Raw genomic sequence first — 26,826 nt, forward strand, 5'->3', positions numbered from 1 at the left:
TCCAGAAGGTAATTGTCCAGAGCACTTTCTTTAGCTGAGAGATTGCCAAGGATAACTTGACTGGGTAGGGCTGTGAAGGAAAACAGCTGCTCTGACGGATGCAGGAGGCTCCTAAAGGGATGAAATTAGTAAGTGCTATTTACGAAAGTCTTGCCAGTTCGTTGAGGCCACGAGCAGGGGAAGGAGCAGGAACCGGCCAGTGTGCTAGAGGAGGGTGATAGCTGATACCTAATTGAGCATTTTGCTAGATTATTGTGTCTCTAGGGGGAAACCTGTCTGTTTCCTGGGTTTGTGTGTGTATTTTTTTTTCTCCTTGCTTTTAATTGCAAACAGCACACACATACTTGACAACCCTTGGTTATAGAAATATATGTACAAATGAGTTTTTCTTGCAGTATGTGTAAATAGGTAGACAGCAACACCGATTTTTCCATAGTAAAATGAAATTTTCATTATTTTCTACTGGATGGATTAAAAGAAAAAAGTGATAAGATTTGAAGTAATTAAAAATAAAGCTACGTGTCTAAGAAGACATAAATTTTCACTGCTGAAAACATATGGTAGCTTCAGGCTGTGTCTTCCGAAAGAGGAGAAGGAGGCAGTCCTATTTCAGGGTAGACACTTGGGTAATTTTTCCTTGACTGACAGACGAAAACTTCTATCTCATTTTTAGAAATGAGTTTGCTAATAGAGCAATACCTAAATAAATAAATAAATAAATAAATAAGGTTATGCAGGGGAAAATGCACGATCTGATTTAATGAAAGTAATGAAAACGGCTTTCTGTCAAAGCAGCACAGTGGACTTTTGTTGTCACTAAATATTTTGGTCACACAGATGCCCTCGGTTGGAGCTTTAGTACAAGATATTTTGAGGATTTGTAACTTTTGCAACAGTCCTGAATACAGAAACCGAAAAGAGTGAGGTGGATGAACATCAAATAACGTCCAGCTTTAAGAAAGCTTTTATGATCTTGTGTCTTTAAAGAATGGCATGTAAGCAATAAAGGCGCTTACTCCTTCCCTTTAGAAACAGGTGTTTGTCTCAGAGAGAACAACACCTGAAGAGATCTCGGTGCATGCCCTTCATGGTTCCTGAGACAACCATGAATTATTCAACACATTTTCGGTCAGGCCTAACAGCCATACCACATCTGCTTTCTGTTCCTTGCCCTCGACACTGTGCTCAGCACCAGTTTCTCCCCCAGGACATCCCTCACCCTCAGCTGATTAAGGAATCTGCTTGTACCAAAGCTGCTGATTTCCTACAGGAAATAATTTTGCGACTAGTGCATGGTGAGGGTGCCATCTGACATGATTAATGGTAGGCTGCTGCTGAAGGGCACGGGTCTGCTCCTTCCCTTTGCCCTTGCATCTGGCTGCCTTGGTCACTGGACACGCAGGCGCAGATGAGTTGGCATGGGTCATAAGATTTGAATCTAAAGGGAATAAGAAGGTTGGGAACTTTTGCTGGGTTTCAGGTCATGGTGCCATGTGGGATGGTAGCTGGACTAGGTCCTGCACAATGAGGCCCTTTTGACATGCTGCTAACATGTGTGGCAAGTGTTTGGGGTCATTGTGTGGAAGTACGAACGTTTCCGCGTGTGTGTTATATAAAATTTGTAGGGATGCTAATGGTTGACTAAATACATTCATTATCTAAAATGATTTGATATACTCAGTGAGTTATAGGGAAAACACTGTGAGTAATTGTTCTCTCATTTTAATTCTTGCCTGAACCTTGTCCTTGGCCAAGATTTTTAAATGCTTAAAATAAACTCTTAACACTTATTCATATCTTGCAGCATTTCTTCAATACTGTATTTAAAAATGGAGCATTAAGTAAGGTCAGTGTAGAGACCTTACTTGAGGGTTGTCAGTATATTCAATAAGGTACCAGATGCAGCTTACAGTTCACTGGTATCTTTAGAAATATTATCGAAACACTGATTTTTGTGCTGAACATGTAAATAAACTACAAAGTTAGAGATTATTGCTGGGGAGGGCAGCAACCAGCACTTAAATGTTCTTGTTAGGTTATATATATTTTTTTCTATAAGTATGCACTGATGTTCTTTCTTCCTATTCTTGTTATCATTGATTGCAGTGCTACAGCAGTGTTTTCAAAGGAAGGGCTTGTATTGTTCCTCAAAAGCACCACATTTGAATTTTGACAAATGGAAGTTCATGCCAAGCTATGTAGGTGAAGTGACAGGATCCCCCATGCATGTAACGCTTCGAGATTTGCATCATCTAAAAAGAGTTAGCTTTATTTGTTAGCATTTTTTAATACAGCCAAGCTAATCTGAAAAGGTGACATATTTTAAGATAAAAAGGGAGAGAATTTTTTTTTCTGCCTTGTGCTTATGAAAGATATCACTGACATACCAAGGCGTCTGCAAAACTCTGATTATTGCTCACAATGCAGGCGTTAAGACTCACTGCTTAGATTCATCCTTTCTTTCATGCTGTGTGTTGGGTTCACCTGCTGACTTGATGGTTTTATCTCAAGTCCAACCTTGTCAGAATAAGGAGAATCATTTAAAGGGAAAGTAAATATGCACATACAGTGCCAAGTAATTAATGATGATAATTAGGACCCTGTTTCTAAGATGTCTTTGTCGTAAGCAAGTAATGGCAATAAATTAATCCTTCAAATGATTTGTTCAATAGTTTTCTAACCTTTCTAAATGCAAAAATATAATTATGTAAATATTTATAATTATATAAATATCTAGGCTTATCAGAGTATCAGAGGTATGTATTTTGTCTGTTACTAGTACCTCCTTTCATGTTTGTGGTAGCTAATTCAGTGTTATTTTGAGTACTGGAGGGCCAGAGTTTTATGATCTGGCTCATATTTATTTCTCCATGATATTCTGCTGACTGAACATTGCAAGTGAAGTGAATCCCCAGAAGAGATTGTTTTGTTCAATGAGCGGTGTAATTTTTTTCTGTTTGCACAAGTATTTCATCAAAGCAATTCAGCTTTGTTACTGATTAAACTATTTACTCACAGAGTTTAAAGTCAAAAGGTTAGATCTAGCCTAAAATGGATTTAACAGCCAAAATATGGTCTGTCGGATGCTCTGCTCTGAGGTCCTGTACATTGCAGGTCATTCTTTATTCTCAGCCAATTTCTCCTTTGCAGAGTCCAACAACTCAGGCCAATTCTTGGACAGAATATGTCTCCTAGAGAGGTATCTTCTTGTTGGGCTTTCCAGTAAAAACCACTGTCTGGGAAGACAGTATAACCACTGCTGAAATAATGTCTAATTTTTGACAGTCTCTCCTATTTCCTTCCGTATGATGTTGACACGGTAAATTCTTAGTAGAGCCATAGTGCTTATGAATACAGAAAAATTCTCCTGTTTGAAGCTTTAAAAGGTGCCCTTACTGCATGTCCAGTTCCCTGCTGCTTGGGCAGGAGAGCTGGTAGGAGCTGGGAAGGATTTGGATCTTCTGGAGTGCAGGCTGAGGACCTGAGCAGAATAAATTGCTTTGGGTTATGGGCCAAACAGAGTCAGGCTGGGAGATTTCTCCTTGTACTTTTCTCCCATTATTTCATAATCTATGAATATTTGGGAGAAAGTGCATATAAGGGGAAAATGGGTGCTCTCCAGGACTGCCTCAGAAGATTAATTTATTGTCTGTTGGACTGTCTCTGTCATCTAAATGATTTTGGATTAGGTAGGTGTTGAGCGATTCATTCTGCCATATCGCCAAATTTTAAAATAATATTTCTGTTTAGGAGTACTTAGTTACTAACCAGATGCTTTAAATCATAGCCAGGTTCAAAAATATTTAACAAACTGTTGCATGATACTGTAAGGTCTCATTCCTGGTAACTGGGTTTAGTAAATAACAAAGCTTGATCATATTCCCATACAGTCTTAGGTAGCAGCACAAGATGGGTGTCATGTTAAGACTCAGGAGAGATGCTTTCCTTCACTCACAGGTGTTTTAGCAAGTTTTATGAGAATTTATAAAGACTAAAATAAATTATTTTCTGACTTTCCAGAATAAAAGTGGATTTCAAGAGTGATATGCCTTCATTTCAGCATTAGAATTGTACAATAAAATGTAAGAAATTTTAAAGAACAATTCCTAAATGTTACTAAACTGCTTTTTTTTTTCACTCCGTTTCAACATGATTTTATTGTTTTCCCCAAATTAAAATTGCATTAATGAATATCTGATGCAATGTGAGGTCAGGTTTTGATTAGCTCATTTCAAAGTTACCAAAATAAGGCTGATCTTTGACGCTTGTTTTCACTGAAAATTTTCCGTCTACTTAAATCTAGGCAGTTGCTCATTAACGGGTTAAAAATAAAAACTAGAAATTTCCCTGCACATAACTGTTTTTGCCCAGTGATGTCAGACACCAGCTTTCAAAATTACAGAGCTCTTTCTGTAGCCTTCTCCCGTGCCTGTGAGAGCTGGGACCTTTTGGTCCCCGGAGGCAGGCAGCAGCGCTGTGCCACTGCTGCTCTGCGTGGGCGCAGGGAATGGCAGCCAGCTTGGCTCTTAGATTTGGTTTGCTACGAGGTCTTTAATCCTCAAATTCAGAAGTCTTTGCACATTATATATATATATATATACACACACATATATATATTTGAGTATACGGAGTGTCTTGAAAGGTGCTATAGACACATCTGTTCACCTTAAACTCAAAGGTGTTTTGTTTTTTCTTTAAATTACGAGGTTGGCTATCAATTGTGGGAAATGCTGCTGAAAAGACACTTACAATGAGGGTGGTAATAATGTAATGTGCGGCTGCCAGCACAGCAGAGCTGACACATGAAAGCTCTCAGTACAAGCGTAAGAGATATTCATGGCTTTCTGAATAATGGGATTTTATAAGCTCAACATTCTTCTTGATGAGAACCAACTATGCAAGGGCAGAAGGAAAACAGACATTTGACAAATGACAATTGCCAACTGCTGGGATTTTTTTCTTGTTTTCATGCAAGGAACTGTGTATTCTGGTGAGATTTCTGTGAAACTCTGGTATCCTACCATGAGGATTTTGCTTTTTCAAACCCTGCACTGTTGTGTTGCCTCTCTCTCAGTACTCTGAATAGTCTGTAATTTTTAGTTTGTAATCTTAGCTTGCCAATTGTATATTTTAAGCATAGTAACATATAAATCTTAAGTAAAAAAGGTAATTCTTGTAGGCCAATTTTTTAGATGTCTGTAGATGATGACTATACATGCAAGTACATCTGTTTGCTTGGGCAGAAGACTTTCTGGTTTAAGCACTGCCAGAGTACCCATACCACAGGACATGCTTTGCAGCTACCTTTTCAGAGGAGCTGCTGTTCTTGTTCTTGGCACTGCTTTCTGTCCTAGCTAGACCGATGAAATCAAAGGTTTATTTATCAAAAGCTTTTAATCAGAAAGGCTGAAATATTGAGCAGTTATGGATTGATGTTTACAGGATGGCTTCATGTTTTAGTTTTGCACTACAAAGCAGCAGCGTGTTCAGCAGGCCAGCCTGTGAAATGGTCTGCTCCCTCAGAAAAAAAAAAAAAGAGTCCTGTTTACCAATGAAGAGATCAGCCTTTTTCAGATTTATTTCCTTGTGGGTTTACACAGCTGCAGCTATAGGCATGCATAGGGGAGAAAATAAATACATAGCTTGTTACTTTGCTTTGGGACCTTGGGGAACAGGGAAGACCTCATTTGCTTTTACAAATAAAAGCCTTTTCCTTAGCTAGGGGCAGCCCAGGAGATAAGCTGGGGAGGGAAGAGATGAAGTCGGGGATGTGGCGCTCCCTGAAACGTTTGGTAATTCAAAGGTGGTGAGAGATGAGGGAGTTGGTGCCTGCCTGAAGAGCTGCTTGCTTTGGAGGAAAAGGCAGGAAACATCTTCGCACCCTCAAATAAATGAAAAAATGTGGCTGGAGCAGTGGATGCCTGCCTGGCAGTGAAGTTGTTTCTCCATCTCCCACAAACCTTTCGTGCTCCCCAGTGCACTGCCAAATGTGCTGGTGCTGTACTCTGTGGAGGGGCTGAATAGGTTGTGTAGGCAGCCCCTTGCTCAGGCCCTGATTTTAGAACAGCTGCAGAGGCTGCTCAGCTGTCGGTAGGCTCCCCGCTAGTACGAGGCAGCCGATGACATTGGAAAGAGCAATCTCCAGGCATTTACAGCCAGCTTCGGCAGAGACCTAGCAGCAAGTCCAGTGGGCTTCTGTGCCTAGGCAAGAGAAAAACTATAATTACAACTGAGCACACAGCCAAGTAGCTACTGCTTTTTATTTAAGAGATTAAGAACGGTCTCATAGCACACAGTAACTCTCCTTTGAGTGGCTATAAGTGGAGAAAAAATAAGTAAAATAAAGCACGGTACTTGGAAGAAAAGATAGTTCCGTGTGCCTGACATTTAAAGTACAGTGCATTATTGACTCCTAGCAAAACAAATTTGAAAATCCATATTGTGAATTTATATTACAAGAGCGTTCACAAGCAGGAGCGCTGCTTTCTGTTTGCAGGGAAAGGGTTGGTTGTCCTTGTCGTCTTTTCACTGGCTGTGGCCTATAGCACAGCACTGGGGACTGGGAACCAGCCCATCTGTGGCAACTAATTTTGAAGGGGTGGCTTTATATGAAGTGAAATAACCTCGGTCTTTGCAATATCTGAATGTCCTGCCCACTTGGAGCAGGGGGAAGGGACTGTGAAGATGTGAGAGTCTCAGAGAGGGCAATTTCAGTCACGTCTGGGTGGCACCACATCTGCCCATGTCAGGCTGGAGAACAGGTCTGCCTGAGAGGGGCTTGCAGCCTGCTGGGCATGAATCTCCTGCTTCTGATTTCATAGCTTTGAACGTGGTCTCAGCTACTAAACTGAATATCGAGCAAGCAGGGGACTGACAGCTCTGTCTCACCAACCCCTGCTGTCAACTTGGAACACCAAGGAAAAATGGTGATGGTAACTGACTGAGGGAAAGTTTGCATTCTTGCCCTACACTTGCCTGTACTCCTTAGTCAGGCAGATGGAGGGGGACAGCCTCTTGTCAGTGGTGTGGATCTAGATACAGCTGCATCTGTGCAGAGTATTTGTAAGGTTATATGGTATTATGGAGCCTTCTGCTGCGGCTTTGTGTTCAATCTCCACCAGCTTCTGCTTTTTTCCAGTTCAACTGAGACCACCGGGGGAAGAAATAGCACAGGGTTTTTTCTGGTACAGTAGCAGCCGTTGTGCTGCCAAACAAACCTGTTGGTGTGAGATACACACACGTACCGTATGTGTAAGAGACCAAGCAGTGTCAGGATCCGTCCACATATAAGAGGAAAAAGTGTGACTTTTCTAGGTTATATTAGCCAGCATGAGACTTTCTACAGGATTGTCACAGTTCCTGAAGGCATACTAAGCCATGATCTTATGCTGTTGACTCTACTTACATATTTCACTGTATTTCACTTATATTCATGAATAGTGTGAAAAAATTGGTACTCCAAATAGCAGACCAAAAGGTCTTTGCTTTCATATTAAAATATATGTTCACTGCTTTGTCTGATCTCTCTAGTCATGCCTCTCCTCTCCTCTCTCCCATTGCACTTTTAGTCACCACAGACTTAAACTTCAGACTGGGGCTGTGTTCTTGTCTTATTGTTGGTTTGAGGATTGTGGTTTTTTATTTTCTGTTAGTTTAATATTCTCTTCTGGAAAAATAAATAAATAAATAAATCCCTCTTGCAATTTTCTTCATAGCTTGCCTGACTAGCTTCTAATTATTTGAAGGCTATTTTCTCCTCTTATTCTTCATGTCAAGAAAAGGACTGTTTTTTCTTTTTTTAAGTTCATCTGTGTATGCCCTTAAAATTGTTGGCAACATGTTGACAAAAGCCAGTTGTATTCTGCTTTTCTGGTAGTTGCCATTTCTCCTATGATTACCCTTTTTTCTTACATTTTTTTCTGACTTCCTTAAGAATTCCAGGTCAGTTTGACATTTTTATTACCTTACATTTTGTGTAACATTTGTTTCTTATGAAATTTAGAAATTCCTCCTCAAAAAATCCTCAACACTTCTTTTTTTATGACTATGTTTTTCCAATTCTTCACCCTAATACTTATCACAAGATGAATTTTGCTAATAAATCCCAAATCCAATGTATTTAATTTACTAGCACTAATTAGTGATCTAAGGGGTTTGGAATTAGAATGGATTTTGATTCTTCAGTAGAAGAACTTTCCATCCTTCTTTCATTTTTGCCTCCACTCCCTCCTTTTATTTCATTCTTCAAAGTCAGTTGAATTACATTTGTCAGAGACAATATTTTTGAACTAGAAATGAAGGTACAATGAAGATTTGTGTTCCAATGAGAAAATGCTAAAATTTCCCACTAAATTTTTTGTTTTCCTTATGTCATGCATCTGCCTCAGCCTGAACAATGAAAACAGACCTGTCAGCTGTAATTGTCAGTGGATTTCTGTAAGGTATTTGATTGCACTGTCGCTGCCTTGGACATGAATATAGTCTCCGACTCAGGCTTTTGGTAGAAGCCAATTTTTAGTGTAGATAAATGCTGGCCTGGCTACCACCTACCTTGCATGAACTATAGTATCTACCAGATACAATTTCATCTTTTTTGTAATTTCTTACTTTTCAGTTTTGTAATTTTCTTAATCTCTTTTTTTTTTTTTTTTTCTTAAACTAAGATGCATTTTAAGTAATTGGAATGCATTTTTTCATAGAACTTCTGGGACATTTCAGCATCTGATTTTTATCTGTCTATGCTGTTATGAGTCTGGTAGAATAACATGGAGATAAAGGAGGGATCCACTTCGTTAATAAATTTTGGAATGTGTTACTGGGTTGTAATAGCTTGGTGGCTTTTGTGTAAAATCTAAATTTTGAGATGACAGCCGTTTTGCCAACATTGAACACACGAAGCTATATTTAAAAAAAGACAGCGTGATTAGGACTGCGTGGCTGACAAGGACCTAGAACTGTTGGAGTTGCTTTTGCTCGATGTTGACAGCCAGCCATGTGGTTCTGATCACAGCTCCTTCACGGTGCTTCAGGGCTCTGATGTCATTTGTTAGTGCATGAGGCAGCTTGTTGCAGCTCCAGCTCAGGTGTCCTCATACGGTAGGCTCTCATGATGAAGATGTACCTGCTGTCAGCATTGGATGTAGGATTCCAGAGCTTGCTTAATTAAAGAGAAACTGCCTAACAATTTACTGATGTAGGAAAATCATGTGTGGTGATTGGCTGCACAAGCCCAAGTGACAAGATGGAAAAAAGAAAAAAGCAAACGTGCAGCTGTTCTGGATTAATGAGCATGAAACACAAGCAGTTTTTCATGAAAACAAATAAACTCTAAGAAAAGTACGGAGTACAAAATGCATGTGTGCTACTAAAATGAAGAAACAGGAGTAAAATTTGTGTTTCCTAAGAGGAAAAAAAATCCAATCTAAAAAAAAAAAGACATGATGTCGTACATTGTTTAGCCAGGGTTACTAGCTGGCTCTAGGCTATATTGTGAGTAGAAGCACAAACTTTTCATGTCCAGAAGCTTGGTTTATTATTAACATTTTTAAAAATCTAAACTGGGTATCATTTGGTGATTTCAGGATGGTATGGTAGGGTGCAGAGGGCATCACAAGACATGCCACGTAACAGAGCAGTTGAGTGCCCTACTTGCTGGGCTGCACAAGTGGGACAGCCAAGTGGGAGGGCTCCTGCACATCAGGAATGAGGGGTGCTGGCTGAGGTAAGGGTAAAAGCCTGCACACAGCCTGCCTGTGCCATGCATGACTGGCTGATTAGCTCAGTCCTTCGTGGAGCGCTGTGTTCACTCAGCAGATATTTGGAAACATCAGCAAGTTGAGGATCAGTTCACTAACAAAGCTTTGACAGTCTAACCAAACTGATAAATATCTCCTAAATAACTGTGATGGTCTGGAAGGGATAAGTGTCCTTGGGGAAGGCCACCCTGCTAAAGAACAGGGAGAATGCAGGAGACAAACAGGGATTAAACACGAGACAAAAACAACCAGAAAGAGAATGAAAGTTCAGTGCCTGCTTTTGTAGATCAGGAACACATTACATCAGAGTAAAATACGGAGATATGAAGGAAAAAAAAGTACATACCTTAAACAGATGTGATACGAGAAAACATGATATTTATCTCTCTTGTTTAGTCAGCACATATTGCCAGGTGGTGAAGTGATCTAATTAAGCTAAATAAAAAGCCTTGAAGAGAAGAAAATTAAAAAAAAATAAATAAATAAACATAAAAGCTGTGCTCTTCCTTAATGCTAGTCTGTTTTCTTTCAAATATCATCAAATGTGTTATGCATTTTATGTGTGATCCTTTTGGGTCCTTTCCAGCGCTAGATATTCTATGATTATAACTTACAGAAAGATACCAACACGCACAGTCACTGTGAGCAATATTTTAAAGAATTCTCCTGGCATTAAGTATACCTCATTAAGTCAACTTGTGTTGTTGTGTATCCCTGTAGCAGCTGAACCAAACGATACCATGGAAATATAACGATGATAAGATCATCTTGCATGCATGTATTATCATGCAATATTTTACTGACTGTTCATATTTTGATTTTTGTAGTGGATCCTCTCCCCTATTTAAATACTGCTTGCTTTCTCTACACAAAGTATTACTGTTTCCTCATAGCTTTTCCTTCTGTGCTTCTGCAGTGTGTACAAGCTTTGTAAGTATTTTTCTTCAAAGCTTTTTTAAGTTGTGAAAGAGTGCTATGATTTTTTTCCTAGGAAGATGATGAAATGAAGATCAGAGTAGCCATTTTCTGAAGTATTTGCTCACATAGCATATTCACCTTGAAAAATAAGTTCAGATCTGTCTTTCAATGAATATTTAACGTGCAGTTACCTTTTATATATGGCTACAACAATGATCTGAGCAAGTGGCATTTAAACTCTAGAGTGTTCACAGGTACTGCACAACAGATACAGCTTCACAAATTGTGTAGATAAAGTGTCAAGACATGACTTCATTTGTGTTTCTACAGCTGTTTTTATACCACAAGCATGTGAATATTCTGGACCCCTTCATCCAGTGCTGTTTCTGAAGGGATATTGCCTCATAGCATATGTGAGGCTTGTAGAATTTGGCCTATTTCTTTTGCTTCTGTCCAATTTTTCTAGCTTTGTTCTCTGTAAAAACCTGTATAATTACTTACTGCATGTTGTTGCCTCTCCCTTCTGCCTAAACTACCTGCCCACCTGCCTCCTTTCCTTGTATCTGCACCACTCTGTTTCTGCCTGCCCCTCTGTTCCAGATGCACGGAGTTTTCTTTCTTTCTCACTTTATGGAAAAGCAAGAAGGCAATTGTCTTGTAATGAGCCAGCTTTTGCACATCACCATGCTTTTTTCCACAGCCCACATAAGGTCTTTGCAGGGAAAGACCTGCTCCATTTCTGCAGCAGGGAGTGATGGAAAATCCTCACCACGGTGAATGTGTGGAACAGTGACCATGCCCCAAGCCAGGACTGTTAGACCTATGTCAGTACCACTGAGTACTCAGAGAACAGAGCTGCTAAATTGCAACTGATCTCTTCTGAACAGTGCTGAAATGTGATTTCTGAAAAGCAAAACCACTTCATTAAATCTCGGAGAATTTCCATAGGGCTGGATGAGAAATGTTAGCATAGTAGCATCCAGCATGTTGTACTCTGAGCCACTCAGTGTGGCTCTGCCTCCAGGACAGCTGGATGTACCTGGCTGGTGCATACGGTTTGGTCAGACCAGATCTGTAGCTGTGGAAGGGATTACAGCAATTGCTTGAGGCTGATGTAGCCTGATCGTGTGGGATCCAGCTGCAAATCCAACTCTGGTTAGTGCTCCCTGTCGTAGAATGGGGAGATTCCTACTGAGTTGTTGTCATGACCAGCCCGTGTACTGTCTGTGGGTTTTCCCTTCCCCTCACGTTTCAGATGTGCAATATTTACTGCATGGTTCTGAGCCATATGAAGATTTAGGTTCACTTTTTTTATTGCGAGTACTTAGCTGTGCATGGTTTTGCCATGCCCGCGACATTGTGTTGCTGAAAAATGCCACAGAAAAAAATGGTGCTTCGCAGTGTTCAGGCGTGTAATGCCTTCTTAATTGGACGGTGATCAAATTTAATAACTTCAGGAGTAATTCCAATGTGTCAAGGTTTTCTTGAAAGTGTGGCAAATGAATGAGCTTTATTACCTCTTGGGATGTGTGATGTTTAATTAAGTTATTGTCTTTCTCTGAAACGAAGTCACAGAGAAGTAGTGCCATACATGCTCAAAATGCTTACTGGCTTAACAGATCAAATGCTGAAATAGTGTTTTGCTTTAGACACAGACAAGCTCTTGAGCTCTTACAGCATGTTTATTGTTCTTCCCTAGCTGCTCCGTATGATAATGTAATGCAGGGTGATTACTGAAGTTTTTATCTGGTAGATTACCCTGTTAACCTGGCACTCCACTAAATTGTCATGTTCTAGCAAAAAGGCAGGACATTATGCAAAAGAGCACTTCAGCACACAAATCTGTTCAGCATCCAAGCACATTGTGTTTTGCATTTTATTTTCCTGTTTTGTAGGATTGCATTGATGTAGGTTGGTGGGAAGGAGAACTGAATGGCAGACGAGGAGTGTTTCCAGATAACTTTGTCAAGCTTCTTCCTTCTGATTTTGAAAAAGAGGTAAGCAATGTATTCTTTCGGTTTCACTGTAGAATGAAGAAGGGAACTGGAATTGAAATTCTGTTTCAGGTATGTGATTTAGACAAGTTTTATTTGCAAGCTAATAACAAAAAAAAATGTTAAAGGAAACGAATTTCTGAGTTACTCAGCATCTGTGAAGAGCATGTATGTGGTTGGCCTATCCAGTCAGCCTTCACTACGTTGTCCTGAAAACCCTCTGTCCCATGTCTTAAGTTTGAGAGAGAGAAACTGGTGATCCCAGTGTAATTTGCCAAGTCAGGTGATGCAGGGATGATCAGAATTACCAGCTTCTCTCCTTTGTTACTGCAGTAGAATATCCTGTTTTGCCAGCAGCAAAGCACTCCTGCAGAAAGAAGAGGGTGAAACTTTAGCTGTGAGATTTGAAAGACAACAGTGAGCTTTTGGTATCTCAGAGACATGGTCCTTTACCTCTCTCAGAATTATTAAAAAGGAAGATACAAAATCTCCAGAAAAGCCTTTTCAGCCTCTGGTTATTTGAAAGCAACAGAGTTGTTATTTGCCAAACAATATTTAGAAATCTTGCAGCTTCCTGAAGGAAAGGAATGGATTTCTTCCCCAAAAAGTCCATTCCATTTTTAGGAACCTTTTCAGTCATCAGTGTGATATTATGAGCTTTCAATCAGGCTTTTGATGAGTATTTCACAGTGACAATGTAAGCCTTCTGTGATAAAACCAAGACTTACTGACACTCAGCTTCGGTCTTTGGCAATAAAATTGGATGCCAGAGGCAAAAATTAAATAACTTGGAAAGCTTAATGAAAGAACTATTAAACAACTCACAGAAGCTAACACGATAATTATTAAAAATGACGGTAGAAAAGCAGCAAAAACTGTTGGAGATTAGCATGCAATTTCATATCAGAATGTATATTCTAGCTTTAGGCCTAGTAATAAAAGAAAGTGATATCCAAAAGAGGCAGAAATCATAAACCTTAAGACATAGTGAGACCTCGAATTGTAATATGGAAAACAGAAACTTCACTCTTACCCATTTTCTTTGGTGGTGAAATTTATTCTAAAATAAAAAGAAGAAAAAGGATGTCTTTAAGTATTTTTACTCTTTAGATTATGATGAATTTAATTTCTAGAATAAATTAAATATTCAGGCACGTAGAAATTTCAGCGAGGTTTGCTGTAAAAATTGATAATAAAATTTTATTGATTTTAGGAATGACATAGATCTGGCCATGCGAGTAAGTAACTGGTAGAACTATAGACTGTCTTTCTTTGCTTGAAACAGCACTAAAAGGGAAGGAAATGGATATTTTTTCCAGAGGTTTTGCCAGGTATTTTCTGATATGATCCAGAAACCTTGGATTCCATCCCATAGTCTGAAAGAATATGCGTTGCAGTAGTTCTGCTTGTTGAACAAAAGCTCGGGATCTTTCCCTGTCTCTTTATTCAGTCCTCAGTTTTCCCATCCTGTTTCTTTCCCTCACATGGTTGACCCCAGGTCTCTTCTGTTCACTGCTTAGTCCCAGGCTACACCAGCTGGGGGTTTGGCTCACAATGGTGGTGGATTGAAAGAGTTGATGCTGAAGATCCAACACTTTTTTGGTATTTTTTTCTGGAATAGTTCAAGCCCAGCCCCATTGACAGTCCCAAGGTGACGGAAACAGTCTAGAAGTGAAGTCCACAGAAAGGAAATGGACTGGTTGGACAAGAAGGAATCAAAACTACAAAGCAGGGACATAGAGTGAGAGGGAAAAAAAAACCTAGCTGGATAAAGAAATGAGGTATAGGGAGGGAGTAAATGTAGATGACAATTCAGGTAGTGAACTCAGGAATAGGTTTATTCAGTAAATCAAAGAGCACACTATGTGCTCTGATCTTCAGGCACATAAGCTGAACTCTTTTCTCCTCCAGCAGGATGTTTCAATTGCAAGAATAGAAAGATTAATTTGTTAATGCTATTTTCTCTCTTAAAATGCATTGTATGGAGTTATTTTGGGTACCTCTGTGACAGGTCTGTATTCTCAAGTCTTGTAATTCTTAATGTTAAGCAGTCTGTGATTACATCCAACCTTTGTGTGAATGAGATTCACAGGCATTTTGAAGTGATCTCTTTTCTTCTGTTATTAAATTTTAGAGACCGAAGAAACCACCACCTCCATCAGCTCCTGTCATCAAACAAGGATCAGGTAAGTTACAGCCAATTCTGTGCAGCACATACCAGTGAGCACATCTCAGTCTAAGCAAATGTATTCAAATTTAGATAGAATCCATGTATGTCAAAATTCATGTACAGCAGGTGTATAGATAACAAGTAATAATCAGAATCAAATTGCAAATAGATGAGATAGCCCCAAAAGACTGCTGAGTGCTCTTTAAATGTTCTGCAGGCAACCATCTGCACATTTTAACATGTATTTTATAATGTATTTTATCTCTTGTTAGTTGGTAGCAAGCCTGATACTTTAGTTATTAGAAATTCTTCAGTTCCATTTATTCACTCAAGTTGATGGTGTGAATGTCTGCCATATAGACCCAAAAATGCTGGAGCCTAATCATACCTGCAGTATGAAACCACATTCATTTTACACCTGTAGATCTGATCTATTCTCAAGAGATTTTTTTCCATACCTAAGACAGTGTTAGAGAACTTGGCTATAATTCAGTGGCTCCATCTGAGTTTCAATCTAAGTCGTGCAAACCTGCAGGAATGCTGGAGCCAGCTGTCTGTCTCCAGGGTCTATGCTATAGTTAGATTCCTGTTTTTTCAGTACTTTACAAACATAAATATAGAAGGTATTATCTGAATCTGGTTACGTAGGTAATTGTGTTGCAGATGTATTAAGGGGCTGGTTAGGTTTTCCAAATGTCTGAGTGTTAGTAAAGCTGTTTTTGGAGTAGGTTAAACTGAGTTGTGTCTCAATATTTAGAGCTGAAACCACTTTTATTTGTAGTTTTAAAATGACCTCTCAATACAAAAATCTACATGATTTCTTCTTAAATGTGCATGATTTATATTTTCCATGGAACTCAGAAACAGTTGAAGTATCTACACCCTTGACAGGTCTGACCTCAGAAACTGAATTCCTATTCCGTTCATGTAAAATCACGAGGCATGGGATGCACTCAAAGTTTTCATTGGTGTTGCAGTTGTAGTGGAAACATAACTATGTCTAGAATTCTTTAATCCCTTAACCCCCATTAATTTGTTAAAATTCTGCAGCAGCACTAGCATTTCCCCCACTGCTGGCATGCATTAGGAAAAAAGAAATACACACAAAAAAAAACAAGCACAGCCAATCTAGTCAGATTTTTTTTTTCTGTCTACGTGGTCAGTTCCATCTCTGACTGGCTTAAAAAGTAAATTTCCCTCTCCTACAGTCTTGACCCAGTCATTAACAGAGTAAACAAGTTACACCACAGTACAATTTGCTGAGAATCAATAGGTTATAATTTAAATGGTTTGATTTTGTCAAGCAGTTCTTTGACTACACAATCACGACTATAAATATTTGGTTTCCTTATTGGCACCCATGGTTTGTTCCTCTCACTGTCCTGAAATTCCAAAAGCATAGATTTGATTTCAAGGCCATTGATCTGACAGTGTGTCAAAAGAGAGCAGAGTAACCTTGCCATCTAGTGGTGGCTGCATATTAAAGATGTGTGAGAGAACTGAAGTTACTGCCTGGTGCACGTTTTGGAAACACTCTATAAAAAGTTATATTTCTTTCAATCCATACTCCTCTCATATTTCTCTGATGTAAAATTAGATAATTATGCTTTCAGCTTTTTTTTTTTTTTTCCTATTTATATCCAAGGCATTAGCTGTGCCACCACAGCAGGGTAATGTGCCCCTTTTCAGAAGTAAAAATGGATACAGCAGCCAAGACTACCTCTGTTCTTTGTTTTCATACTCAGTCTTTGACTAGTCCTGACAGTTTATGCACAGGAGTTTCTTCTGATATGTATTTAGAGGTGAAAATCATCCTGTGTTTGTTACCATCCTGATATCCTCTGTGTCAAACTGTCACTTTACCAAGGTGACACTGTATTTTACCACATCCCCATTGCGGGCTTTACTGTTGATGGTACATAATAATTTCCAGTAAGGTTTCTGCATATTTAACTAGTAATAGTATGCTGAATAAAGTGAGAACTGTCAATTGCAGTCTAAATAATTAAATATCAATATATTCTAATGCAGAGCATAAGTCATGGCAGAGAATTAGAACTGGTCTTTGCAGTACAAGTCCTGCACATATAAGGGACATGTCTAGTTTGTATTATAGTATAGTGGAAAGTTTAGCTGTATTTCCAAATTATACACAGCAGTAGACTTGCCAGGGCCATCTTTGTTGGGACACTTTGTAAAGTAAGGTGTGAAAGCTGGGCAACCAAAGTTAAGGGCATGAGTTTCTTACGTAGTCATGGAAAAACAGCAGGCACTTCACTGGGTATCTGGGGTAAGCAGCATCACTGCATCTAGACTGAAGGGTAGGAATTCTCCTCCAGTGCCTCTGGGGGCTTGTGTGGAGTTTCCTTGCAGGTGACCTTCTCCAAGCAGCTAAGCCAGGTTCATGGTGCCTGCCTGGGAACTGATTAATATGGGGTGACAACCCAGGTGGGGAGCACACCTGTGCCTAGAAGCCTATAGGTGCCTGTAGGTCCATTGTTTTAGATGCGACCTCTGTGTGTTAACGATGACCACTAATCTTACTGTAATTAGGTATATAGCTTTGCGTCATTTTTTCCTTGAACCCACTAGTATGTGTAAGGTTATGAAGAAGTTGACTCGTGCTTTGCCTAACTCGTCTTTAGAAAGGCTTAAATTGGTTTCTATCAAGAGTTCCTCTCAGGAGTTAAACAGTTTTATGGCAATTCAGAATTTTATTTTTTTTTGACATGATAGGTTGTTGCCTGTCCAACAGTGCAGTTATATAAAGAAACAATGGTCGATAATCACCACTGATGAGCAATTTGTGCTGTTGAGTACTGATTTCTAGGAACCAGCTGCAGAAGAGAGTTATGACTGCACATCCAGAAAATGTAAATGTATTTGAGAACTGCATAGCATAGACTGAGGCAAAAAATGCCTTGCGTTCCCTGCCTCCTTTGCTTTTCTTGGATGTCACCTACTGCAATTTTTATTGAAATGCTAATAGTGTTACCTAAAGCGGTTTTCTACACTGCTAAGCTGAAATGGCATTAGCACCTAGTGGTTAGCCAACACGGTGAAGCCAATATCCAGTAAAGCATTTCTTATAATATGGGGACTAGGAGATTACATCTTGCGTGTGCCAGGAAAGTTTTGCAAAATCTTCTCTCTAGTTCTCATACTCTTCAGAGCAACAGAAGTCAGTATGTCAGGGTATCTAGTACAGAGGCAGAAAAAGGCAGAAGTTTATACCTCTAGGCCAAAAGCTGTCACATAAAATAGTAACAGAGTACTGCTGGTACTGGTGTTCCCATCCCTCTAATGTGTGGAATTGAATGACTAGTATTAGAGGTATAATGGAGTATTTTTATTTTTTTTAACTTAAAGTAAAGTAAAACTTTGTATCCATCTATATTAAGCATTCTTTTGGCAGAAATGCCCAACTAATTGGGTTAATCCTAATGATTTTCCTCACTGTTGAATTGCTCTTCAGTCAAGTATGTCTACAAAGTTAAAGGGCTACAAATTTTAAATATCTGTCCACATTTAAAAATCTGTAGTGATTTTTTTTTCCACAGAACGGTCTGAAATTTCCTACTTCGTTGATTTCTAGTCTTTGGAAAGTGTGAACTTGAATGTGAAAACATTAATTGGTTTTCTGTCCTTTATGGTATAATCAAATATTTGAAACTAGATTTATGTTCAGTTTTAGCAAGAATTTCTTAAAGTAGGAGACTAAAAAAAAAAAGCCTAAGAAGCTGCAAAATTAAATCTTGTGTGGCCTTATATGGTAGCTTGTTGGCTTGCTCAGAATTGCAAATTCTCCATTCTTTGACAGGTACCACAGATCGAAAGCATGAAGTCAAAAAGGTGCCACCCGAAAGGCCAGAATGTCTTCCTAATCGAACAGAAGAAAAAGGTATGAAATTTGCTCTCTGCAGAGAGACAGGGTACATGTGATGACACATCCTCACAGCCTAGTCCCTCAGCAGTTAGTTTTCATTACATACATTGTTAGGTTGTTTATTACCCAGTCTAGCACCTCTCTGATTATATGCATTTTGGAAAGGATCACACTGTTGTTTCTAGGCTAGATTCAGGGTATTGAGTTGTACCAATCCAGAGGTGGTGAGTGATTACAGCCTCAACTGACGTCAAGGGGAGATACGCTCTCAGTACAAAAAATGCTTTCTAAAGCTCTGAGCTCATTAAAACCCAGGTCCTCAATCAAGCACGAGACCCCAGATTAGTGCATATTTTTTTTCTTAACTTCTGTAAGCCTTGGTTTTCTAGTCAAAAACCATCAACCCTGCTTTTCTGCATCACAGTGGGGTTTTGTAAAGATATAGTCATTAGAGCCTATGAATCACCCCATTATCATTGCCAAAAATGTCATAGGCAAGGCTGTGAAGAAATAAAATAATAAAATAAAGTCTTCAAAGCCAGGTTTTTTAACATTGCAAGAAGTGAGGCATAGTACCACACAGAGCAAAGCTTTATTGTTTCATTGTACCACATCAAGCAGTGACAAGCTGTAGTTGTTTCACTGTGTTCATGGTGCATTCTGAGTAGTTTGGGGAAAATAGTTACATTGATGCCTAACTGAAGATGGTGTCAAGTTTCATACATTTAAGTGGACTATTAGATTGCACAGACAAGTTTAATTATGGGATTTCTTAACTTTGAAGTATTTGAACTTGCAGTCTTTTAAAAGGCATGTGTATGCACATGACTAAATGTATAATATGCACTTATAATTTAGTGCCAGAACATTCAGGCTGCACCGAAAGCTCTTTCTGGATAAATAGTGATCTGACAGGTGTTTTAGCATTTCTGTCTACATATGTTTATTTTTGGTAATGTACATTACTTCTTGTGGTTATCTTATCAATAAAACCCTTTGCTTTCCATTTTGGATTTACAAAACCAACTGTAAAAATTGTGGACATTTAAATATATCACTGTCCCCCAGTATAAATAGCTGTAATTTTTCTAAATGTTGAGGCAAAAGGAGTCATGTCTACATTTCTGAAGTACTGGGGAGTGATGGGAATTGTTCAAGGTGTTGTGGCAGTACGATTGAGCATGGGAACTTCCTTTAAGCTGTGTGCTGGTGCACTGCCTAGCCCAGCCCTAATACATAGTATAGATTCTTAGGCACTGACACGCTATATATGCTCATGGGAATAAGTGTGTAAAAATTACACAATGCACTGGAAAGCTTCAGTGTTGCAGAGGACCCAATGATTGTGTGTTGACACGTGTAAGTGTACTAAAAAAGGGTGTGTGCCTGTGAGCAACAATCACTTCCTGGACTATTCCAAATCTAATGTGGATTGTGCTTTGGGCTCAACTCTGATTCTTAAATACGTGCTGTAGATACCACATACTTTTACATCTTGACAAGATTACCTAGCAATTGACTTATACGTTCCTGCACTGTTATATCACCACGTATGTGTGCATATGGTGTATAGTGTTTGGATGACTTAAGAAGCAGAGCAATAAGTTAATCCCTAGGTGTCTGAATGCTGTTTCTTTCTTAAAGGCAGACAACAAATAGCATTATGCTACCATTTTATTTCAGTATTTCTGCTAGTATTCTCAGGAAAGACAAGTTTCTGTTGATTTATTCCATAATCCCTTCAGAAGGAAACCTAAGCCCATTAAGTAATACCCAGTACCTTCCCAATTAAGTAATACCCAGTACCTTCCCAATTAAGTACATTCCCAGTACCTGTTAGGTGTATCCAAAGGTGTAATATTCACAACGTGTCATGGACAGTATTATCAAGGGAAGTGGGGTGTTGACACATTATGACACAGGGGGTGAGACTTTGGTCCCTTTGAGATTTTTGTCCTTTCCTTAAGAAGAAGCAGGTTTCCTATGGCGTGACAAATGTGTTTAGTTTCTTCTATGTTTGTTTTGTATTGCAAATTCAGAGCATATTAATCACAGTTATTAAAGCATAATGTACTTGACATACAGATGTTGCACATTTGGCACTGCATCTAAGTGTTGTGGCACCTAACTATGCATAATCTGTTCTGCACATGATCCACTTTTGAATTGGGAAACTGAAAAATTCAGCACTTAAGTTTGTTTAAAAGACTAAATAGAAAGTCTGATTTTTCAGAGGAGTTTACATTTTTCCAAATATTTCTAGATTTTAATGATTGTATTTTCATTTACCTGTAGTTCACATGAAACACGCTTCCTCCCCTCCCTCCTCTCCCCCCCCCAAAATCATATTTCTTTTGGTTATTCAATAGATATTAAGAAAATCCAGCATTATTATCTTTGTTCTTGACCTTCTAACTTAATATTGGTCTCATAACAGAATTTGATATAAGTTCTACTCATGGGAACTTGTTCCACATGGTATGTAATTTCTTGATATTCTTTTCACATACACTGCAAAACCAGTGGGTTACTAAAATCAAAACTGCTATTCACATTCAGATGCTGCACAAACATTTCAGACACGAGGAATTACACGCAGAACATGCAGTCTGTGCAAACTGATTTGTGGTACACATTTTATTTTAAATAAAGAACGATTTAGAGCAGAAGAGGAAAGGAGATAAGCTTGTTCTTTGTATATGGTACATCTACAGTTGAAGAGTTCTTGTTTAATTATAGACTTCTGAGTGCAAATTAATTCCACTTAATAATGTCTGTGTTCTTTTTTTTCTGGAAATAATTGATTTAAAGAAAGACCAGAGAGAGAGCAAAAACAGTTAGACTTGCAGAAGCCTTCAGTTCCTGCTATACCTCCGAAGAAACCTCGGCCACCCAAAGCAAACTCTGTGAATAGACCTGGTACCTTGCCCCCAAGACGGCCAGAAAGACCAGTTGTGCCTGTGACTCATACAAGGTATTGTTTCTCATCTGTCCAGTGCTTTTGGGATTAATGGGAAAAAAAAAACAAAGACGTTTATAGAATTTTAATTTTGCAGTTAATGTCACTGTTTGTTTCACAGTAAACTGTATTTAATAATAATAATTAAAAAGAAAAAAGCCTTCTAGTCATCTGGCTGCATCATGACCATCTCCTCAACAATTACAATTTTAGCATGGTTACTGCTAGTTCATTTCTACTGCTGAACACACTCTTACTGAAATGTCACAGTTTCCAATGAAGAATATGTGAGAAACATCTACATAAGTCTCTTGTGCTGATTTTGATTTATTTAATCTACCCAATTGTTCCATCTTAGCCAGAGCACAAAGTCAGTGCAGAAGCTTGGTTTGTACTGACGAACAGGGTTAAACAATGCACATTTCAAGTACTGTCAGCTTGGTTTCAGTCTGTTTTCCTAGATCACTGTAGATCAGTTTTTAGTACAATACGTGTGTCTTCATAGAAAGTCCTACAAGCTGATGCTGCTGCAGAAAACTGTTATCAAGTGATTTATTTTCTAATGTCGGTTGTTATTCAGTAGTTACACAATGCTCTTAATCAGAGGTGGTTGCAGCCTTTGAGGAGCACTGAGAAACTGGGCTTGCAGACACAGCTGTTGGATACATTTAATCTCTGCCAGAGCCGGGAAAAGCAGAGGCTGTAGAAGTTAGAAGCCTCACCTGTAATCCTAATTAAGTCTAGATGGCTACATGATGGTCATCAGCTTCTGGGCTGTGCACTGTGGACTACCTCTATGCATAGTGGGTAGAAATGGGTGAAAAACAGAAAAGGAAAAAAAAAAAAAAAAGAAAGAAAGAAAAAAGAAAAATAGGCAAGCTGCGTATCTTGCAGAAATAGTACAATGTAGACATAGAAATAATTTTACTACTGAACTGTTAGAACAATTAGCTGCCGTGGAACTAGTGGAGTTCAAATATACTGATAGTGGATTAAGTACCAGATTGGAGTATAGGGTAGAGTGGAATAAAACAGAAATCGTAGGCATCAATTCCCCTCATTCCTCTACATATGGCTCATTAAACAAATGCTCTCGGCATGAAATCTGAGACACATAAAATAAAGAACCCGTGCCTGCCTTGTGCTGCCAGTTTCATTATATTGAAGTGCTTTGGCTGTGCATCTCTGAGAGCTTACGCTTCTATCCATGTGCTCCTGCCACAGCTTCTCTGGACTCCTTGGCTTTGAGCATGCTTGCCCAGATTTTCCACAACGTAGTCCACACCTGCTGATTGCTTGGGCATGCCTGAAAAAACAAGTGTTTACTCTGGCCTTTACATTTAGCTAAGTGATGTCTTCTTGGCAGCACCCATACATATCCTAGTGTTCAGTTCGCTGGCTGGGCATGTGACAGGGCAGTTACTCTTTTGTTCTACCTTTTGCCTGGAATATTTTAAGCATTATTTTACCTAGAGTTGTGGGTGAGTGTTTTACTGCTCTGTTTTCTAACTCCAAACTTTATAAGGAAATAAACCATGCATACTTTTTCATGCATATTTCAGTTTTCATGTTAACTAAGTGAAAAGGCAGATCTGAACAGTAACAATTTCATTGTTATTTGTCCAAATACTGTTATATCTAGCACAGAAAAAATACTTCCTTCTTTTTACTTAATATCATATTTGAAATAGTTTTATTTGTAACAGTAATTAGATTAAAACTTTAGAAGACAAGGTGGTTTTTAAAGTGAGAGCTAACATTTTCACTCTGAGCTGCTGTATCAGCTAATTCAAATTAACAGATTTATCTCATATAGCTGTTCTGCCTGGTAAGCTTTAACTTGCAGGAATGTCTTGTAGGAAGAGGGCAGAAAGTTCACATAATGAAATAATCCATGGAATAGACTTTGAGTTACTTGAATAATTAAGAAATGTGAAGCTCAGATGAAAGGCACTTTAATGAAGCTTTTTTTTAAAAAAAAAAAAAAAATCGTTTCAATTTAATAAGATAGCAAATATTTTTAAGACCTCCTGGTATCCATTTCCAGAAGCCGATAGACCTCAGGCAATTAGAATAAAAATAGAACCAGCAGAATTTTTGCTGACCCTAGGGGGAAAAACTGCTGTAGATTTATAAAGTGAGTCCCCTGAGATTTCCATTGCTGCTGGTTAGCAAAGGAGGGCTCTTTTTTTTTTTTTTTTTCTGTTCTGTGTAAGTGCCTTACATCTCATGCATCTCACTGACTTTTTGTGGTAATGATTGTTTTTCCATTTAAATATAATCCTTCTTCCTTCGAGGCAGGTTAGGACTTCAAGGGCAATAGGAGAGGTGAAGAACATGTGAGGCAGAGAATAGCTGTCAATTTTCTCCAAAGGCTGCACAGCTTATTTAGATGTACATGTGATTACACAGTTTACTGAGGAGTCAATTACCTGGAGCAGACAAGCCCTAAAAGACCTACAGCAAGTGCATTTTCACCATCCCTCTAAACCAAGCTGAGTCTGTCCTGCTGCTGCTGGAAGGGGCAGGTTTCCTCTCCTGGCAGCCCATTCTTGCAGCCTCCCTTCTGTTAGCACCAGCATTTGTGCAGACCTTCATCCATATGGGTCAGAGAGTTGCTCCAGATGGCAATTAATCACTTTGCAAGGGGGCTTCTATTTTCTGTCAGGCTGATCAGCTGGCCGATTGAGCTGACAGCCTATCTGCATGGGCACGAGCAGAGGGAGGGAGATGCTGTGACCAGGAAGGGGTGGCTCCACTCATTCCCTAGCAGAAGGAGAGTGGATTGACATAAGGAGCCTGTTGATTCTTTTGACAATAGAGTTAGGTTTGGGTTTTTTTGGTGATGTCATATATCTTGGTATCTTCTGTAGTCAAATGGTAAATGTTGTGATTTTCAGTCTTAAATCACACCATCCTAAGAATCTCCTCCAAAACAACACTCACATAATTGCTTAAAGCAGTTCCAACTCACATGTTGCTCTCAGTTAGCTGGGAAATGCATGTACATGTGTGCAAAACAGAGTAGCAGTCAGATGCTCATTGCCGTGTCAGCCAAGAAAGTATGTTGCTTCTTATATATTTGCAAATAAATATGCATATATATATGTGTGTGTATACATTTTTGTGTAAGTGAGAGGCCAAAGATAGAAAAATTAATTGATGAGACAGATCACTTGGAATAACCTTATTTATCATCTCAGTAATGAAGCCATGGTTCCAGCAGTGTGTTGCTTCCACCTTCCCACTGCAGACTGCCTGCCAAATTGATGATTGCATTGAACATTGGTTTTCAGGTCATAAACTGGCTGTCCATCTTTTTTGTTCTTAGAAGTCTTGTCACCCTACCACCGTGTTTAATTAGATTCATTTAATCTGTGACCTCCTCTGGTTTTTACACACATTTTTGGACTCTTTACCTTCCTGGAGTCTGAAATAGGGTTTCCAGGTACTTTGTGTTTTGCTCATGAGCTATCACAAGATTCAGGCATGAGATTATGGCACCAAAGCAGAGATAAATTAAAAATCAATGAGACTTAGGAGTTCACACTGTATTTTACTGTCAATGGATAATTGCTGCTCATAGAAATGCACATCTGCCTGGGTTGGTCTGGATTTTACCCACAATTCTGGTACCTTACGTACATTGTAATTGTTGCTGTACTGGGGATAGTTAATGTGGAAAAAAACTAAGATATTTGTTAGGTGGCCTGATAATGACGGTAAATAGAATTTATTGCATTTATTGAACTGTTGTTATCATGGCAAATGTCACAGGGATTTGTCTGTGTGACCTGTGCAATACCCACTACTGGCCCTTTTTTCTTAATTATTTCAATAGTCAGGCTATTTTAGTAGACATAAGTAGTTGTGGGATAGAAAGCTGTACGAAGAAAGAATAGTCTTGTTGCTTGTGTTTGATCTCTTGTCTGATTTTAAAATAGTTCCTCTCTCTAAAGTATCACAGCTCTTGACACCTGCCTGTTCATTTTCAGACAGAGTGGGTGATCTTGTTTCTTTGGACCTGTGGAAGCCATTTTCAGAGCCTAGTCTCATAAAAAAATATGCAAAAATAAATAGAAATCTCCTTTAGGTGGAGGAGTTGCATTAGTGAGTAAGCATTCGGGACTGCTGGAACACACGACTCTCCCGTGAAGGTCCTCCCTGTCTGCAGTGCCCTGGATCACCCATCGCTGTTGTTTCTGCGAGCCAAGTAATGAGAAGCAGTTACAAATCAGATCCTGAAGGCTGTCCCTTTGCCTGTAGATTTCCTTCGTATTGAGATGCTGTGGACATTTGAAGAATTATTCGGGACACTACGGTGTCTAAAATAAGCTTTTTTTGACAGGTGTTAAGGAGAAATGAGATAAGGTTAATCCGTACAGCATGTCTGCGTACTGGAGATTGCTCTCTGACATATTGCTACTACTTTGGTGCTACAAAGGAAGAGTATTTCCCTCTCTCACTACTAATTGCAGGTTAGCTATCAATTTACTGTAACCCACACACAAACTGCAATAAAATATCTCCTCTTCTTGATCCAAATGTAGGAGCGATAGTCCAAAAGTGGAATTAGTGGGCAGTACAGTATCCGGCACTCTAGAGAAAGACTCCTCTGAAAGAAGCAATGACATTGGTAAGTCACACTGCTTTTTATAGTTTGCCTGAGAAATGTACGGTGTAAATCTCTGCTTTTTAGTGACTTTGTTGTGATCCAAAATGCAGCTTGAGGATTTGGCAATGGATGTATGGATGTGAGTGAACTGATATCAATTTTTAATTGCAGAATTATAGGATCACTTCTGATGTATTAAAAAAGTTTTGTTTGTTTCTTTGTTTTCTGTTAAAAAAACAACACAGAAATATGAAACGGTGAGCTATTTTGGCTAGGAGGGCTTTTGTTATTTTTGTTTAAAAGCAAAACATGAGAAGGCCAACAATAATAAGTCATGCTTGTTTAACAGATGTAATATTAGTGCTGCCATATTTTTAATGCTGCAGAAGATTGTATTTTTGATGTAGTTAGTAATCTTTGCATTTTCTAATACAAAGCAGTAGAGACCAAATTCAGGCTGATTTGAATCACTTTTACTGAAAACACTGGTTAAAAAAAGTCTAAATTTCTGTTTAAAATAGTCAGTCTT

The 26,826-nt window shown here is 38.9% G+C and overlaps 1 protein-coding gene across 6 annotated transcripts in view; it reads left to right on the forward strand.

Moving 5' to 3' along the window:
• Positions 1-26,826, forward strand: part of SH3KBP1 (SH3 domain containing kinase binding protein 1) — a 218,007-nt gene that overhangs the window by 171,342 nt on the left and 19,839 nt on the right. For all 6 annotated transcript variants that reach the window (XM_072028785.1, XM_072028793.1, XM_038172908.2 and 3 more), the window contains 5 exons: positions 12,569-12,670; positions 14,802-14,853; positions 18,658-18,738; positions 21,535-21,697; positions 26,233-26,318. In XM_072028785.1, coding sequence (XP_071884886.1) covers positions 12,569-12,670; positions 14,802-14,853; positions 18,658-18,738; positions 21,535-21,697; positions 26,233-26,318 — 484 coding nt within the window. The remainder of the gene's footprint in view (positions 1-12,568; positions 12,671-14,801; positions 14,854-18,657; positions 18,739-21,534; positions 21,698-26,232; positions 26,319-26,826) is intronic.

Source organism: Anas platyrhynchos, chromosome 1 (genome assembly GCF_047663525.1).
Source record: "Anas platyrhynchos isolate ZD024472 breed Pekin duck chromosome 1, IASCAAS_PekinDuck_T2T, whole genome shotgun sequence".
Taxonomy (NCBI): Eukaryota; Metazoa; Chordata; class Aves; order Anseriformes; family Anatidae; genus Anas; species Anas platyrhynchos.